Below are 18510 nucleotides of genomic sequence, written 5' to 3'. Positions count from 1 at the left end.
AGTCCTCATAATAACTGGTGGGGGTGCTCTTTAAAAAATGAAAACGAAATCCATCCCTGGATAGGGAAGAAGCTGGGGATGAAGGTACCTTTCGCTCTGATCAGCCATGGGGTGCAGTTTTGGTGGGAGGACAAGTCTTTTCTTACTGAGCACAAAGGATGACTGTCTGGACCACAGCGAGAGGTGACTTTCTCTGCTGGGTGTCTGTGCCCACCCAATTTTCAGTTATCTGCATCTGATCGATTATCTCTGTGTGTGCCTATCACAGCCCTCATTAGGTGTTTTTTGGCCGTCCTGCACTTCTCCCACAGACTTCATCTCCTCCCAGTTGGCAATGCCTTTGGCCAGCTGCTGCCCAGTGGCTGAGGAGCCACCTGCAGGCACGGTGAGGGGTGGCGTGGGCTGTGGGTGTAATTTTTGGCAGCGCTGCCTTTGAGGCTGCCTCTCTGCTCCCTGCCAACATGCCCACGCACTGGCATGCTGCAGCGACCAGAGGTGGCTTTGCACACTGCGTACTCCTGTCATCTCTTCTGGTGCTGATACCTGCCAGGTCTGGCTAAGCCCCACTTGCTGAAATGCAAACATACATTCTTTGGAAAGCCTAAATAATTCCGCCTCAGTTTGAAACTGTAATGACTGCTTTTTACCAAGGACTAGCTGGAGGCACGGCCAGAAGTCCTCCCAGCCTGGCTCACCCTCACGTGAGTAGTGACTCAGAGCAAAGTCTGATATTTCCCCTCTAGGGAGAGGAAGAAAGGTGGAAAAACAGGATCAAATATGCCAAGACAAGAAATCACTCCCCTTTCCTCACAGCATATATTAACGCCAACATAACTTGCCTTCCTTTTGGGGATAAGACATCAGAGAGGCTACTGGTGGAGCTATGGCCAGTCTTGGTCCTTGCATCAAGCCTGGGGCCACGTTACTGCTCCTGTTACTTGAGCCTGATGGAGCGAGAGCAGAGCAGGAGCTGAGTCTTCAGCAAGACCACCTTGCTGAGATTTCCAGCATGCAGACCATGACATGGCACTTGCCAATGGATGGAGACTCTGCAGAGAGGATCCAGCACATCTGCTGAGGCTCTGTGCGCCACCGGGATGCAGACATGCCCCCTGCCATCCCCCTCACCACCCTCTGCACCAGTCCCAGCTGGTATCTCGCTTTTGCCAGTGCTGCAAGCCCCAGGGATACTCCCCACCTCTCCCACATCACTGATAAAATCCGGCTGGAAGGCCCCCAAAATGACCTAAATTCAGGGTGAATTACTACACGGACTATTAAGGCATGAGCGAGCTGGGAAAATCAGCCACAGCCACGACTTGAAGCATCAGCGTTTTCTTGCTGGCAGGCTTATCTGCCATCTGCTGGAAGGAGACCTGTGCGTGCTGCAGCCTGCAGCTGATGGGACATCTGATTGTGCTGGTATCCCCAGCCAGGCAGAGCGTTGCAGAAGGGGTTTGTCAGGCAGCTGCAAGCTCAGCCCGGCATCTGGCCCTGGGTGGGGAAGAGCTGCAGCATGCAGCACCTACCAAGTGTCAGCTAATAAGGGAGATGGTGCAGGGGGTTTGTTAGGCTCAGCACCACAGCACAATCCAGGCTTCCAGGCTTGAAAGTGAAGGTTGCCCCTAGTGAAACAATACATGTCTCTTATTTGTCTAAAAGCAATTAAGAATCCATATACGAAATTGAGATAAAACTGAGAATCCTGAGCTTGATAGCCGATCTTATTCCATAGATTTTAAAATTTATTTTGTTTTCCTCTTGTAACAACAAACACCCACCGAAGGGGAGAGAGAGAGGAGGAGATTACTCGAAAGCAACAGCAGGGTGAACCATTGGACTGCTTTCTCATCTGTGCTGCCGTTAGTACTTGATCCTGGCAGGACTGGTGTGAACACGGTGTGAGTCACAGGAGTGAACGTCTACCATGTATGGGTTTTATCTGCCCGTAGTGATGGAGGATGCAGTTTCTGTCCAGCTGTGGACCAGTGAACCAGAGCACGTGGGGTTCAAGGAAACATCTGAAGATGTTGCTGACTGCATGATAGTGCAGGAGAACAAGGAAGCTTTGGACTTGCTTGAGTTTTGAAATGGATTTTTCAGAGATTTTAGCATTTGTAAATGTTTAATTTCCTTAGCCTTTTTCAAAAGTTTGGAAGGTTTTGTTCTTTTTGAAACTGGTTTCAGAATGCATTTTTTTGAAAGATGCGTGACCTTCAGGGACACACCTATAGCCAGATTCAATTTGTTTTGGTAAAAGCCAGGTCTCATCAGGTGCCAGAATGGTGTGATTGCAAAGGACACCAGGGCAGTGCGAGGAGCACCAACAGTGGTAGCAGCATGGTGACCACCTGGCAAAAAGCAGTGTCCTCCACTTCTCCTGAGCTTCTAGCAGCTGGTAGAACCAGCAGCCACACAGAGAGAGCATGTAGCCACGCAGGTTTCTGGCTATGGGATGTGTGAAGGGATATTCCTGGAGGTGGAAACTGATTGCAAGGAAGGCTGTAGGAGATGTGAGCAGATCGACGAACCGCTCTGCTTGGTGGCTGAGCTGCAGGAAGAGGTGGGCAGGCGGAGGAGTATTTGAGAGTCTGAGAAGGAGGTTGATCAATGGAGCTGTACTCCGCCATCTACGATGCATGCAGGCCAACTCAGCCACTTCGGAGGCAGGTCTGGGATCTGCTTTGTGCCAGAGGGAAGGCAGCGTCACGAAGAATGAGGAGGGCTGGAAGAAGCTCACAGCACAGAGTGGTAAGAGAATCCCCTCCTTACCCTCTAAGATACTCTTACGGGATAGTCTTTAATTGTACTGGTAGACTGTGGGCTGCCCAGTGCCCTGAGCCAGAGGACCGCGAGTGCAGGAATTTGTTGACACTGAAATTTTAAGGGACCAGTTGCACCAGCTGAATGTTCACAAGCCCATGGGGCCTGATGGGATTCATCCCAGAGTACTGAAGGAGCTAGCAGATATTCTGGCAGGACCCCCCTTGATCCTCCTCTACCAAAGGCCTTGGGAGTCTGGAGAGGTACCTGCTGACTGGAAGCCAGCCAGCATTATTCCAATCTACAAAAGCGGTGTGAGGGAAGACCCAGGGGACTACAGACCTGTAAGTCTAACCTCAGTTCCTGGGAAAATTATGGGGAAGATTATACTGGGTGCTATTGAAAGGCATTTAAAGAATAATGCAATCATTAGGCACAGTCAACATGGGTTCACAAAGGGAAAGTCCTGTTTAACTAATTTGATACCCTTCTATGATAAGGTCAACTCGTGGGTGGAGGGAAGGCGGTGGGTGTATTTTTCTGGATTTTAGTAAGGCTTTTGATACTGTCCCCCACAGGATCTTTCTGGACCAGCTGGTCAGCTGTGAGATGGGCAGGTTCCCAGGGCACTGTCTGAAGAACTGGCTGAAGGACAGAGCTCAAAGGGTTGTAGTGAATGGGGCTGCATCTGGCTGGTGGCTGGTCACCAGCATCATTCCTCGGGGTTCAGTTCTAGAGCCAGTGCTTTCCAATATGTTTATCAACAATCTGGATGCAGGAGTTGAGCGCACCACGAGCAAGCTTGCTGATGATACCAAACTGGGAGGCGCTGTTGACTCTATTGAGGGCCAAGAGGCCTTGCAGAGGGATCTAGATTGATTGGACCACCGGGCAATCAATGGCATGGCATTTAACAAGTCCAAGTGCCAGATTCTGCACCTGGTATGGAGTAACAAAGGGCACAAGAATAAATTGGGAGAGGAGTGACTGTAGAGCAGCCTGCAGAAAGGGATGTGGGGGTGCTGGCTGGCAGCAGGCTCAATAGGAGCCAGCAGTGAGCCCTGGCAGCCAGGAGGGCAAACTGCATCCTGGGGGGCACCAAACACAGCATAACCAGCCCACCAAGAGAGGTGATTATCACCCTGTGTTCGGTGTTGGTGCAGCCTCACCTGGAGTACTGTGTGCGGTTCTGGGCCCCACCATTTAAGAATGTGAGGGTCCTTGAATGCATCCAGAGGAGGGCAACCAAGCTGGTGAAGGGCTAGAAAGCATGGCTAGGATCTGCTGAGAACTCTGGGCTTGTCTACTTTGGAGAAAAGGAGGCTGGTGACTTCATTGCTCTGTGCAGCTTCCTGAGGAGGCAACGTGAAGAGGGAGGTGCTGATCTCTTCTCTCTGGGATCCAGGGACAGGATGTGCAGGAATGGTTCAAAGCTATGCCAGGGGAAGTTTAGACTGGATATTGGGAAGCATTTCTTTACTGAGAGGGTGTTCAAACACCGCAACAGGCTTCCCAGAGATGCGGTCAATGCCCCAAGCCTGTCAGTGTTTGAGAGGGGTTTGGACAATGCCCGTAGTAGTGTGCTTTAACCTGGGCAGCCCTGAATTGTCAGGCAGTTGGACTAGATGGTTGTTGTAGGTTCCTTCCAACTGAAATGTTCTGTTTACATCAATTCAACAGCAACATTTACAAAGCTTCCTGCTCCTGGAGAGTCTTCCTTTGGAGATACCAGCACTTCTAGGAAGACTGTGGGGTGGGTACACAGCCTCAGGTGGCCATGGTCACTGCATGCTGGTGACTCTGCTCTCCCCTCTCCACAGTTCCCCATCCCCTCAGTGCCATGGCTCTACCTCCAAGAAGACTAACTTCCTGCAGTTGCTTTAATCTTGTGTACTCTTTCCTAAATTTCTCAGTGCTACCTGCCATTCAGTAGCTGCTGTCCAGTCATGTAAGCGCTGGTGTCTTGGACTGATGGTTGTCCATGGGATGGTGCTCTCTGAAGGAAACGGGAAAGCCTGGGCAGCAGAGGGTGCTGTGAAAGCACTGGTGAGGGACATGATCTGCCCAAACTCTCACAGGAAGTGTAGCATTTTGTATATTAAAAAACACCCACCTAGTCATCCACTTCTCCTGGAACATGAGTTGCCACCTCTTGAGATGGTTTTACAGCCGTGGCCACCTGGTGCAGGAATTCTGAGGGGATGGAGAGCTCTGGCAGGGTGGGAAGAGGCCCCCTGGCCAAGTCCAGCCCTCTCACCACCTGAGTTATGAACTGTAACACCACTGTGTTTGTGCTGCTTCAGCTGGACGAGAGGTGAGTTTCCACTGCATTCCTTATTGTCATTGGTAAGTCATGCTGTTATTTCAGGCCCTTAACAACCTGCTGCAGCTGTGAAGTTGGCCCTGCTGGGGGCTGAGGTCGGACCACAGACCCCCAGAGGCTGCTGCCAGCCAGCATCACTACAGTGCCCTGGCTGACTGCATTTCTTCTCTCTGAACTTGTGGAGGAGTGGGAGGGGGAGAAATAAGCCCCTCCATAAGTCCTCTGCATTTTTCAGCTGGTTATGACACTTACTGCTGTTGCTTCTGATGCAGAGCAGGTGAGATGTTTCTTCTTGTGTGTGCATCTGTGCTGTTGAGTTTAATTTAGCAAGAAACTTGAGTTCAGGTTTTTCTGGTTTGTCGGTAGCAGGGTGTAAAGTCTGTTACTGAAAAAAAAAAAACCCAAACCCCAACCCCCAAACCCCAGGGGACCTCTGTCTGCAGTTTGCTTTCCTACTTTGTCTCCAGGGGGAGGAGCAAGGTTTCCTGCAGTCTAGGCTGAGCTTCATTGCTACCTTATAATTTTAACCGCTGGCATGACTAACTCCCTCCCCTCACTCTGAAGGTATTTTGCAAACCACTGCAGGTCAGTAGCAGGGTGGAACGATGGCGTTGGCTTCAAGGAGTGGCAGTTGGCCCCTGGACGCTGGGCTGTGAATGACAGAGCCACCTTCTTGGAGGCTTCTGCCTGAGCAGTGCGGTTGTGGCTGTGGGGTGCTGTCTTGGCCAAGGGGCAGGTCCAGCCCTGGAGATGCCTCTTCCCAGGCTCCATCCCTTCCTACCTGAGTGTTGCCAGGCCCCTCAGTATCTCTCAGCTCCTGCCTGCTGGGGGAAAGCACGTCTTGACTCCAGCTGTGATTTTGCTGAGTACTGGCCATGCACGTTCTGGTTGTGCTGAAGGCACTGGGTACCAATTGAATTGGGCCAACAGAGACGTGGTGGTGACTGTGTGGATGATGCCAAAGCAACCTCAGATGCTCTGCAAGCCTCTTGGTGAGGTGCACATGTTTAGGAGCCCACCCTTATCAGGACAGACAAAGCCACAGGGAGGTGACACACATCACACATGTGCTGGGTGCTATCCACCCCCAAATAGCAAAGCAAAGGTTGTGAAGCGCTCACAAGTAGAACGATGTGCCAAGAGGGACTTGTGCTGACATGTGGCTGCCCTTGTGAGAGGAAAAGCTGAGGCCTTGAATCAGTGAGCAGTTTTCTGGATCTGCCAAGCAACCCCCTGAAATGCCTCTGAGTCTGTTCAGCCAGTGGGTACCTGCCTCTGAGGTGGCTGTGGTATGGGTGATGTGATGGAGGGGAGCATGTCCCAGCGGCCTCAGCATTGCTGATGGAAATCCGGGCTGACATAAGCTCTTGTGAAGCTTCCTCATGAGTCAGCACGGGAGCTGGATCATGGGCAGAAGGCATGGGGATCAGGAGTGATGTCGTCAGTGATACCAAACATGGGTGCCAGCAGGCACGGGCGCCTGAATGCTGCTACTGGGCAGATGTGGCTGCCCTGTAGGTTTTGGGGAGCTGTGAGAAACAGTCACCTCTCTTGATCCACTTAAAGCACCGCTGGATGCCTACCCGTCATCGTTTGCAGAGCCCGACACAAACACACCCAGTGCTAGTCATGTCGCATATTTGATGGGAGCAATGTCTGCAACTCATGGAACAAGGAAGAGGCAAAACTTAATGTTTTCTCTGTGCAACCATTGATCTTGTTCTGCAGGGCACTGGACAAGAGATAATTTATTATGTTGGCCTTCCTTAGGACAACACTTTAGGAGTGTTGATACAGGACACACCATTCCTGTAAGCTGTAGGACTGGGTAGAAGTCATTAGAGTACAAAAGCATCTTGCCCCAAATGGGAAGCTGTTGTGAAATGTCTCCCTTCCTGGCATGGCAGTAATGTCTTGTATTGTCTTCTGCTCTATCAATTGCATGCAGCTGGCTTTCCTTGCCCCTTCTTAACCTTTTACTTCTTTTAAATTCTTCGTGGGTACCTGTGGTTGAGGCTTTTAGTGCAAGGCACATCTTGCATAAAAAGAGTCTTGGATGTTTTTCTTGGTCAAGCTGATGATTAAATGCCTGCTTTGTTCTATGGCACTTCTTAGTATGATTTTCACTGTCTTTTCTTGTAGGACGCTCACCATTGCCTTATCAGGTCCATGTCTGATGCTGCCTGAAAGGTCACTTAGAGCAGGGCATTTGTAGTCTGGTGTTTTGCCACCTCTGTGTAGCTGTTTTCAAGGCAGGAGAGGCTGCAAACATGGCTATCCAGACCAAGTGGGAGTGCAGTGAGCAGCCAGGTCACTGGCAGAGATGTCTGTAGGTGCTTGAGTCAGGGGAAGTGTTCCTGCAAGTCTTCTATACTTCTTATGCTTCCTTTGAGTTTCATTGCAGTTTCTTCAATATCCCAGATGACTCAAAACCCCCCAAACTAGTTTCACACTGTGCCGTCTCCACATTCTTCAAAACACTAAACAACCTCTACTGAACACGCTATATCCACCAGAGGCACTAGGGATACATGCTCTTGTTTGCACAAGCCAGTGTAAAAAAGCTTGGAAAAAGGGTACAGGACAAGTCTGCAGGTAAATAGATGCTGCCTTTCGGATTGCTTGGACTGTGCTATCAGCACAATGAGCCCTGAATTTGAGTCCTGACATTTTTGCTCAAAGGAGTGCAACGTGAGTGATTCCAGCCTTGCACTGAGTTAGAAACCAACCTGCTTCCTCCAGGACCTCAGCTGGGTGTGGGGGCCGGCGCCCAGAGGCCCTGTAATTACACAAAGCTCTTGCAAGGTGCCACATCCTGCTCTTTCATGTGAGCATTTAAATTTAGGAAAACAAACAAACAATAATTCTGTGCTGGCGAAAACCACAATAAGCATGGGTCCATCCAAGCCAGAGGTATTTCGCACTGACAGAGGAAATACTCTGCTCACTGGTGATGCCACCCCAAAAGAGTCACAAGCACTTTGTGACCCGTTCTGTTCTTCCCCATTCCCCCTGTCCCATTCCCCACTGGGACACTCATTCCTTGAGCTCCTTCAACTGAGGTGACGCTGTCTTTCCAGGGTTGTGGATAACCTTTGTCCATGGAAGACAGGGTAGACATCTCTATGGCCTGCAGTCATCAACTTCGAGCAAACTGGTGTAAAGGCAAAAGCTGCTTGTTTTGGCAGCACTCAACAAATGTTATGAGCCAGTAAGGTGAAGGTCCTCCCACTGTACAGGAACAGGATGCTCCATTTCTCAGGAAGGGGGGTGGTGTGTCTGCTGGCATACAAATTCAAGAAGAAATATGCATCCATGGAGTGGAAACTCCAGCCTGTAAGCAGGCTGCTGCTGTTTGAGAGAGACACCTACATCTTCTTCAGCCAGGGCAGCTCCTCACCCTGTGCACATGGCTGCAGGGAAATACAAGCTGCTCAGGCAAATCTGCCTTAGACCAATGTATAGGCAGCCTTTGGCAATAGACCTATCACCTCATGTCTTGCTACACGAGTCCAATTTGGTCTCCAAAGCAACGTCCTTGAATAATGTCCCGATACAAACTCTGCCATTAAAGCCCATGAATCAGAACCCAAGGAAGAGAGATGGAGTTGATGTGAAAGGGGTCTTCTCAAGGTGGGCTGCTTTGGCCCTGGAAATGATGCAGCCTGACTTGAGTATCGAATGGTTGTGCAATGAAATGAGTGGGTGCCAATTCCGTCCTGGTCTGGGTTTTCTTCTAACCCAGATGACCTGTTGTGTCCACTGACTTTGGACTAGAAGCTGCCTGCAAAGAGCTTGACTTGCTGGTTGTCCTGTGGAGACCTGATGCTGGCAAAACACATGTGTTGCTTGTTCAGATCAAGGCACTGACTGGGAGTACCCTGTCAGGCTTGTGGTTCCTGGGATGTGAATAACACAGGCAGGAGGAACCCTCCATACTTAATGTCTTCTCTGCCATTAAAGTCACATCCAAAAGCAGTTCAAAACCACATCAGCATGGCCAGGGCAGACACATCTCCAGAGGAGGTCGGCAGTAAATGCCCACGGAGGGTATGAGCAGTGCTGTGGCATGGGAAGAGGACTTTCAAAATAATGTTTATGGCCAATACTTCAGATCTTATTATTTATCTTACATGAAGGGACCATAGCCAAAGGCAATACATTGGGGTGTGTGAGCTGTGAGCCTGCTGTCCCAGGGCTCCACTGGCCTTGGCTTGGCAGTGGGTGCCGCTGTGCTTTGGTCAATGCATCAACACCCGTGTCCCATCAAGAGAAGAGAGGGTCCCAGGTGCTCACCAAGCTCTTGAGGGCCCATGGGGTGGGCAAGGAAGGGAGGAGCTGGGCCGTGACCTTGTGCAGCTCCCATGGTGACTGTCCTGTTTTCCTCAGCTGTCAGAAACTGGAGAGGTCCAGCATGTCATCCATGAGAGATATGGGAGAAGTATGCCCAGGTGGGACCCCAGTCTCTTGTTCTCACTGAGCACTGCGTGGGAGTTGGGAAATACAGTATAGACCAGAAACCGTTAATGCATTACTTGTTGGCTCAGGGATGATTGTCCAATGTCAAGCTGGTTACGCTTGTTTTCCTCCACCTGTCTTTTTCCTGGATGCTGCTCCGCAGTCACATGGGTCCACCTCAGCTAGACAGAACCATGGCTGCTAGTGAAAAGTCCTGCTGCAAGAGGGAGGCTGGGATGCAGACCCCAGAGGTCCCTTCCCACCACCATTGCTCTCCTGGCAAGAGGAGAGGTGATGGGGCTGGAATACATGTGGTTGAAGGGGCCTGTGGATGCAAAGCCATTGTGGAAGGTTTTGTCACATCTGACCACACAAGATTTGCTTTGCAGTCTTTGGATTTCCACTTTTGGGATCTCCCCACTAAGTCAGACGATCAGTATCATGCGAACCTGGTATTTCTTCCTCCTTTCCTGGGTGAGCTCTGCCTCTTCCCTTTCAACCCAGGCATGGTTGCACCACCTCCTTTAGGCAGTGTGGCCATCCCTGTACTGCTGACGTGCAGAGCTGACACACATGGCCAACGGTTACCTACAGCAGGAAAGCCAGGCGTGAGCAGCCAGTGACCTGTCTGACAACTGCAGAGCACGTTGCCCTTTCTATTACAGATGAGGCAGCTGGAATCCCTCTGCAGAGGTATGCAAAAAATGCAGCTCCCAGTTGCAGGATGCTACGAGGTGTTCCCAGTGATGAGGATATTGCCCAACAGCTCGTTATCTACCTGCAAGACATGGATACTTGCTGCTGAGCTACCTGGGGTTTGGGCTGCCACATCTGAATCATTGGGCTGGAGAGGAAGAGCAGGCGGTGTGATTGGAGAGGGATTGGGCTTTCAGGTGTTGACAGACAAGTCCCAGCCTCTCCGTGTGTCTTTATAAGCCAAGAAGACAGGTTTACTCAGTGTCGCCGACCCTCCTGATGGCACAGACAGGCCTGGAGCAGCAGGTCAGGTTGATGTGCAATGCATGCTCTCCTTCTAGACCAGGCTGTTGCTGAAAGAGGGGATCCCAAGTGAGTCAAGAGGCTTTATCATCCCTCTAGTTGTTCATTTTATGTGTGGAGAACTTTGGTGTATGAGTCACCATCGCAGTTAAAGTGTCCTCTGAAGGGTCTGCTTTGCAGTTCTGCATCTGAGTTCCTTGGGTTTTGCAAGCATGAACTCTGGGTGCTTCCTAGTGAGCTGAGGGAGTGCTGCGAGTCCTTCTGGCTGTGGTTAGACATTTTCTTGGTTATCCGTCCATTTTGGCTGTGTGGAGGGGATGGGGCATCCCTGCACGCCTAGCTTTGGCTTGGTTGGATCACCCAGGACTGATGAGTGGGGCTGGAACCTCTGAGAAGGAGCAAAGACTCTCTTTTCTTTCTGCTGTCCTGCTTGCCTGTGCCCAGGGACTCACATTTGAGCAGCAGTTTGCCATCAGAGACAGTGGTTCTGGGTTTGGATGGTGGGATGTGTTTCAGTCTCTCTTCTGAGGAAGGTGCTATTGGGCTCTTCTCAAGTTTGTTGATGTGCTCTGGTACATACTTTGCCTTGGTGCCAGAGGCAAGTGGTAGGAGCACCAACAGCTGAGTTGCATGGTCCAAAGCACCCAGGGTCTGATCCCAGGGGTGCCATCAGGTGGTGCTGAAGCTCTGAAGCCTGGAAGCATGCCGCTGCGCCAGCTGAGGATGGGCAGTCGGGGGCTGGAGGAGATGGCCCTGCTGTGGGAGAGCTCTGTGGAGGCAAGGTTTGCTGGGCAGCACGGGCAGGTCCCCTGTGAGGCAGTGAGCTGACGTCTCCTCTGAGTCCTCTCTGAGTCCTCCCCTGCTGGGGCAGGAGCAGGGAATTCTTCACTGCAGGCTGGCTCCTGACCACACCAGGTACCTGGGGATGGACACAACTCCAATGACTTGTGTGGCACCAAGGCTTGGGTGCAGGATGTGGGCACTGTAATTTTGGCAGGTCTTTATGTCTTCCTATGGTGTTTTTACATCAAAACCCAGAAGCCTATTAGAGCTTGCTGAATGCCACAGGTATGTGCAGTGACTAATCTTTCCTCCTTTCCCACAAAGGCTTTAATCTCTTGGGATACCAAGAGTTGCTTCTGCAAGAGGCTGAATGCTTGTCAGTGCTCTCACTGGCATCTGTGGGCTTTGTGGTGCAGCTTGTCACAGGTCATGGCTACCATGGTGTGCCATCATAACATCTGGATGACACTAGTGTGGGCAGTAGAGCCTTCAGCTATGGTGGTGACCTCCAAGACATATGGGAAATCTTAGTGCCACTGCTCAGGAGCTGGGAAAGGGGCGCTGGGTGCAGCAAACCCTCATCACAAAGTGTGCAGGGTTATGAGCCAGGCACGAGCCAACAGAAACCACAGGCCTGTGGGCTGGTGCCAGTCATGGGGCAGCGGAAGGTCCTGTTGCATATGATGATGTGCAGGGCTGGCTGCAGATGTAGGGGAGATGGACTGTGGGGGCAGAGCCTGGTAGAGATGGAGAACTCTCTGTCAAAGGAATGGGGAAAGGCTGCTCTGGCTGGGTCCAGCCCAGACACGGCTTTCTGAAGGGGACTTCTGCAGACCTCTGGTCCAACTTCCTACTCAGAGCACAACTGTACCCAGTGCTAGCTCAGGCCAGCCCTGGTTTTGTGCAGCCAAGCCTTAAAAGCCAAGATGTAGACTCAAGGGAAAGAAGCTGTTTCCTAAGTGACACACTCACCAAGAAAATGCAATTGGTATGAAAACTCTGGGTGGGTTTTGCAACAGCAAAACAGCACGGTGAAGCATATTGTTATATCTGGCATGGGAAGAGCACCTCTGGCATCTTCTAATTCCTATGTGGGCTTGGCTTCTTGGCCCTTGTAATCCACACTGCTTATTGAAGTGGCTATTTCAGTAATTTGGTTTGTCTCTGATGTCCCCAGGCGTGGGGACCTGTGTGCAGTTCAGCCTGGTGAGAAGGTGTCCACTGTAATTCCTTCCTTCCTGATGTCCTTCCTACCTTCCTTCCACATGCAGTTTGGATGGGCTACAGATTAAAACCACCTTAAAATGGTGATTTGCACCAATGGATCCAGCCTGCAGTTGTGGCCACTGTTGTTCAACAGCTGGACAGGACAAGTGCCAGTAGGGGAGATCGGGTTTAGCAACGTTGTCTTCAGGATCATGGGGCAATCTGACCTCTCCTTCCTTTGACCATCACAGAAATTTCATCCCAGGACGTCCTCACCTCCACAGGGAGATGTAGGCACCAAGATGTTGGTGCGGGACTTGAACACAGAGCAAGACTTGAATTGACACTTTGTTTAATGTGTGATAATGATTTTCCTCTGTGGCTCGTGTGGTGCTGTACAGTGGACAAGTGTTCCTGTTTTCCTGAGCAGCCGTGGAAGACCTTTCCATGCTGGAAAGATGTTGGGAAAATACGCTCAGACACCTGCTCTGGGAGGCAAAGTCTTTTCTAGCTCCTACAACAGGGTCACCAGGGAAGTGGACTTCTCTGGGTCTGTCCTGAAGTCTGGATCCCCTTGGGGTTGGGTGCTGGGGATGGCAGGGCACACCAAGAGCACGTGGTGGTGAGTTATAAACTATCCAAGGCAGGGATGGAGCAGGGAAGCTCCTGCAGAATGGAGCTCTGACATGACGCCTCCTGCTTGGGGGAAGGATGCTTTCTTTCCCTGAAATGGGGTGGCTGGGGGCTGCTTGTCCCACACTCCAGTTGCAGCTGGAACAAGCCAGGTGGGAAGGGTTAGCAAGAGATACTTGGGGTGGGTTCATAAGTGCACAGGAGACTGGGAAGTGTTAGGAGGTGGATTTTGGTGGGAGACAATACTGACATGTTAGGACACCTCTACAAGTAAGAAACTTAAGCCAGTGGCCCTCCACCTGCACAGGGCTATCAGGTGGACAATGGGCTCTCAGAGGCTGGTGACATCCCTGCAGAGCAGTCACCCTCATCTGGAGAGAGGACTCACTTGTGCAACAAGCACCAGTGGGCTTTGACACTCCAGGGTGTGCCACTGGGTGCCCTTGCTCAGCTAGCTTCAGCCAGAGATGCAGGATGTTGCTTGAGTGCCCAGTGCTGCTTAGAGGGTCCCATATGGGGCCCCATGGTATGGGCTGGAGATGCCCACTGTATGTTGCAGCATCAGGCTTTGGCGGTGCTGCCAGCAGTGCCGGAGCTGCACAGTGTTTGCTCGTGCGTCTGGTGCACCCACCATCCCTCTCACACCAGCCCCGTTATTCCTCAGGTGCTGCAGAGAGGCGAAATGTGGCTGCTGCTGGCGGCCCTGTGCCTGGGCCAGGGGCTGGGCGATGGCATCCCACACGCTGGAGTGAGCTATGACAACCCCGAGCAGTTCATGAACATCGTAAGTGCTGGGGGGGTCAAACAAACACCCGTGGGACAGGGACTTCCCCAGGTGGTGTGCCTGAAGTCCTCTCCGAGGGACCAGCTGGGCTCTCCCCATCCCTTACCCTGTTATCTGCACCTGGACTCAGCCAGGGGCTTGGGACATCAAGAGTTTCCTATGTTTGCATGGATGCCACTTCATAATCTCAGCTGGAGGTTGGTCTCTCATGCTCTCTCTTGAGGTGTGTGCAGGCAGGGATGACACTGGAGAGCATGGGTGGCAGGAGGGGGTGTCACTGGGTCAGGCAACAGGGTGATGGACAGCAATGGGTCACCCTCTCCCCTTGGACCATTGTCCCCGCAGAGCCAGAAGATCTGTTTCCATGGGTATCCCAGTGAGGAGTACGATGTGCTGACAGAGGATGGCTACTTCCTCAGCCTCAACCGGATTCCCCACGACAAGGGGGGAGCTGGACACTCAGGTGCGCTCCATTTCATCAAGGGTAAAGCAGCCGTGACCCTGCTCAGAGATGGGGCAGTGCACAAGGGGAAGCCAGCGTGGATGCTTGTGCCTTTAGACACAGTTTTGGCAGCTGGAAGAGTGATGAAAAGTTTTTGCCCACCTCCCTTGAGCTGTCCTTGGAGATGCAGGAGTTCAGCATTGTGTTTTGCTGCATCCAGGACGGGGCAGCATGACCCAGAGAGCCCCAGTGGCTCCTTCCCTGGAGCAAACCCCTTGCTCTGGTCCAAGATTCCCTGATACCTCAGGGCCAGGGGTGGAAAAAGTCCTTCAAACAAAAAAAGCACCAGCAGAGGCAAGGAAATAATGGGAGAAGGGAATATTTAATGTGGTGCCTGCAGAAAATAATACTGAGATGCACAGAGAGATTTTATTTCCATATGGGAAGGGATTTTCTTGTGTTGAATACCTGATTTCTCCTCTTACAGGATCCAGGTTACCTGTGTTGATAGTGCATGGGTTCAGTTTAGATGGTGGTGACTGGGTGGACAACCTCCCCAACAGCAGCTTGGGCTTCATCCTAGCTGATGCGGGGTACGATGTCTGGATCGGAAACTGCCGGGGCAATAGCTGGTCCCACCGGCACCTGAATCTTTCTGTTGACCAAGAAGAGTTTTGGGATTTCAGGTGAGGAGGCCACCAAGGACAGGGCTGGGATTCTGAGCTGTCAGTGCCAACCACCTGATGTCCATGGGAGGTTGGGAGATGGGCATCTCCTCCAACTTCTCCTCTTGCTCCCCAGCTTCCACGAGATGGCCGTGTATGATCTCCCTGCCATGGTGGGCTTCATCCTAAGGCAAACCAGGCAGGAGAAACTGTTCTACATTGGCCACGCTCAGGGCAACTCTCTAGGTGAGTGAGGAGGAGGAGTGGGCCATGGGTGGGAGCAGGGCATCGGCTTGCCACAGGAGAGGGGCATTGATGCCTGTCCCATACTGGAGGCTGCTGGGCACGGGGCTGTGTTGGTCCATAGGGCCACTTTCCCCACCTGCCTTCTTGGTCCTTCTGAATGGGAGAGGATTGCTGCACCTTGCCAAGCCATCCTGAGTGGTGCTTACCTCTAGGAGAACTGCAGCTTCATTTTCTCCAGGCCCTGTGCCTCAGACAGGAGGTCTGGGATGAGTGCTCTCCATGTTGGGGTTACCATCGTGATCTCTTGCTGCTTTTCAGGTTTCATAGCATTTTCGAGCATGCCACACCTGGCTGAAAAAATCAAACTCTTCTTTGCGCTGGCTCCTCTCTACACCTTTCATCATGTCAAAGGCCCCGTGTTAAAGATAGCGTTTTTACCAGACACGGTGCTGAAGGTATGTGAGGGGTTTGTGTATTATTACTATCAAAGCCCAGGAGCTTTTGGCAGCTCACGTCCCCAGCATTGCTGCTGTGCACTGAGCCCATACCTGCCGCAGGCACTGGAGATGCGTGTGGGGAGGTGAGCGATCCCAGGATCCCAAACAGGGATGTCCCTCTCCACCCGGTTGAGCGCCACCAGCTTTCAGGGTTTAAAATATCCATAACCCTCTACCATTACTGTTTATGTTTTTGCTTATTGACCTCACCACACCCCAGACCTGTAGCCTGAGAGCAGCCCTGCACTGCCTCCCTTCCACCCTTTGCTCCAGCGGCTGGAGAAGGGCTGGAAGGGGAGCTGGCACTCTCCCTGGACATGCTCCACCTGAGCAGCATCTGTCAACACCCATGGCAGATGAATGGTATGAGTCTGGCCATCCTGGGCTGAGGTCTGGAAGCTGGTACCTTAGAGATGATGCACCAGGATGATGGGGATGATGGCACAGCATGGAAAGGACACTGATCACTGATGTTTTCACGCTGCTCTGAGAGTTGGGTGTGACCATGGGTCAACCTCCTTGAAAAGCTGGCTAGCCAAATGTGTCAGCAACTATATTGAGGAGCTGCCTGCCAGCACTGGCTGGGGACAGGCGGTTCCCATGAAGAGGGGACACATGTTGCAGGACCCACGGTGACCTGTTTTCTTGCGCCCTTGCAGACAATATTTGGAACCAAGCAGCTGACTCTGGTGGGGAGGAAGGAGAGAGCCGTTCTTGCCAAGACGTGCAGCAACCTGCTGACAGCTGAAGTCTGTGAAAATGAGATCTTCCTTATTGGCGGGTACAACAGGAAAAACTTGAACGTGGTGGGTACATCAGGGTCTTGAGGTCATAGCCACCTCCAGTTTTCCTAGATACCTGGAGATAGCTAATGAGATACAAAAATGATTATAAAACCCCATAAGATATAAAAGGCACGGCCCAAGGCAGTGGTTATTTGGAGATTTCTTTCAGTGGTGTTGGGATGTTAAACCTAATGGAGGCTTCAGTAGGAAAGAATCACTTGTGGTCTTGTCTGCAAAGGAAGGGAAACTCCTGCCTCATCTTCTGCTGACCTACAACAAGTTTACAGGAAAAAATAATGAAAAATTGACTAGACCAATTGTATTTCTATTTTAAAGTGGTGGTTAACTGGTTTGACCTTTAAAAGCTACTCCTAGCTCTGAACAGAATAAAGCTGTTGGAGCATATGATGTTCATATTGCAGTTATAAGACAGAATGATTTTTTTTTTCCTAGACAGATTTTCATTTGTAACTCACTTAAAAAACACTTTCTTTTTCCTGCAGAGCCGATTGAATGTATACCTAGCTCATTTTCCAGACTATACATCAGTAAAAACTCTTCTCCACTGGGGACAGGTAGAGACTCTGATTTCATAACAATGCTCTTTCTTTTAATCCGTGAACGTGATATTTTACAATGCTGCTTCATTCGCCCTGGAGACAGGTAAGGAGGTAGAATCAAAGCCAATAAAAGTGATTTTTAAGTTGCAGCACCAAGGTGTCTCAAAAGCCACAGCTGGTAGCTACTGCTCCTGGCTGGCCAAGGCAGAGACACCCAGCTGCTTGCCTCTGTCCTGGGTAAGGACCCCGTGTAGGTGTTTCTGGGACTCCCGTTTTACTCTGGCCCATGGGACAGGCACCAGCAAGCACGAGCTCAGACACTAGGGCTGTGCTGGGCAGAGAGCGTTCATGTAGACCCGGCTGCTGCCCCTTGCTTGAGGTAGGGCTGATCCAGGGCGTCACCCACAGAGAGTCAACACTTTGCCTCTGCCTTCCAGACTGCCAAAACTGGGGAGTTCAAGCAGTTTGACTACGGGGAGAAGAACCAGGAGAAGTACAACCAGGTAAATGAGCGCTTGTGGAAGGAGCAGCAGAGGAGGAGGCTGGGACCAGGATGGGGGTAGCCTCCTCTAGCAGCCAGCATGGCCAGAGTCTTCTGGGATGCCAGGGCAGCATGCCTTATCCATTAGTGCTACTGGTGTCAGAGCCTGTGAATAACTGGAGCATTTCCCCCCTGCCAGGCCTCCCCCCCTTTGTACAGGATAGAAGACATGACAGTGCCGACCGTCCTGTGGAGTGGTGGGGAGGACTGGGTGAATCCCCCTGCAGAGACTCAGCGCTTGCTGCCACGTATCACCAGCCTCATTCGTCATGAGCACTTCCCCGACTGGAACCACTTTGACCACCACTGGGGTCAGGATGCCCCTCAGCGCATGTACAGGCAGATAGTCACTCTGATGGATCAAAATCCATGAATGGTCCATGTGCTGCATGTGCCCGGGATGTAGGAGCCACCCGTTCCCACGTGGCTGGGGACATGGGTTTTGTGTGAGAGCTGCTGCTCTGCTCTTCTCAAAAATATCTCCTATCACCCTATTTCACACTGATTTAATGCCTTAAATATAATGGTGTAATTTCTGCCTGCCCTCTGTGACTAGAGATTGCAATAAACTCTTGCCTCACAGCCGAACTCCAACCCTTTGCTTGGTGAGCCTCACTGGGGTTGTGTTTTCAGCCCATTGCTGGGGCGAGGTGTGCAGGAGGCCCTGTTTGACTCTTTTTTTTTTTTGCTTTTTCTGGCTTAGGGCATTGCAAGCACAAAATTTTACTCCAGAAATTGAGTGTGTGTTTTGTGTTGTGGGTTTAAGTGAAGGAAGGGTGGAAAGTGACCTTGTCTGCAGCTCTGGAAAGGCTGGAGGGAGTGAGC

General features: G+C 51.4%; 1 protein-coding gene across 2 annotated transcripts in view; it reads left to right on the top strand.

The window, feature by feature from the left end:
* LOC101915290 (lipase member M-like) overlaps window positions 1-18267 on the top strand; it is a 52116-nt gene extending 33849 nt beyond the window's left edge. Inside the window, exons 1-10 of one of the 2 annotated variants that reach the window (XM_005242608.4) lie at window positions 4913-5077; window positions 13830-13949; window positions 14295-14412; window positions 14879-15077; window positions 15193-15302; window positions 15621-15757; window positions 16459-16605; window positions 17088-17159; window positions 17582-17647; window positions 17825-18267. In XM_005242608.4, coding sequence (XP_005242665.3) covers window positions 13848-13949; window positions 14295-14412; window positions 14879-15077; window positions 15193-15302; window positions 15621-15757; window positions 16459-16605; window positions 17088-17159; window positions 17582-17647; window positions 17825-18058 — 1185 coding nt within the window. In that variant the 5' untranslated portion in view covers window positions 4913-5077; window positions 13830-13847 and the 3' untranslated portion in view covers window positions 18059-18267. Of the gene's footprint in view, window positions 1-4912; window positions 5078-13829; window positions 13950-14294; window positions 14413-14878; window positions 15078-15192; window positions 15303-15620; window positions 15758-16458; window positions 16606-17087; window positions 17160-17581; window positions 17648-17824 lie in introns of those variants that run through there. The other variant, XM_055800237.1, reaches the window with a different exon arrangement.
* Window positions 18268-18510: the final 243 nt, after the last annotated feature.

The sequence above is a fragment of the Falco peregrinus genome, chromosome 1 (assembly GCF_023634155.1).
Source record: "Falco peregrinus isolate bFalPer1 chromosome 1, bFalPer1.pri, whole genome shotgun sequence".
In the NCBI taxonomy this organism is placed as follows: Eukaryota; Metazoa; Chordata; class Aves; order Falconiformes; family Falconidae; genus Falco; species Falco peregrinus.
This window is presented reverse-complemented; position numbering and strand designations above follow the sequence as displayed.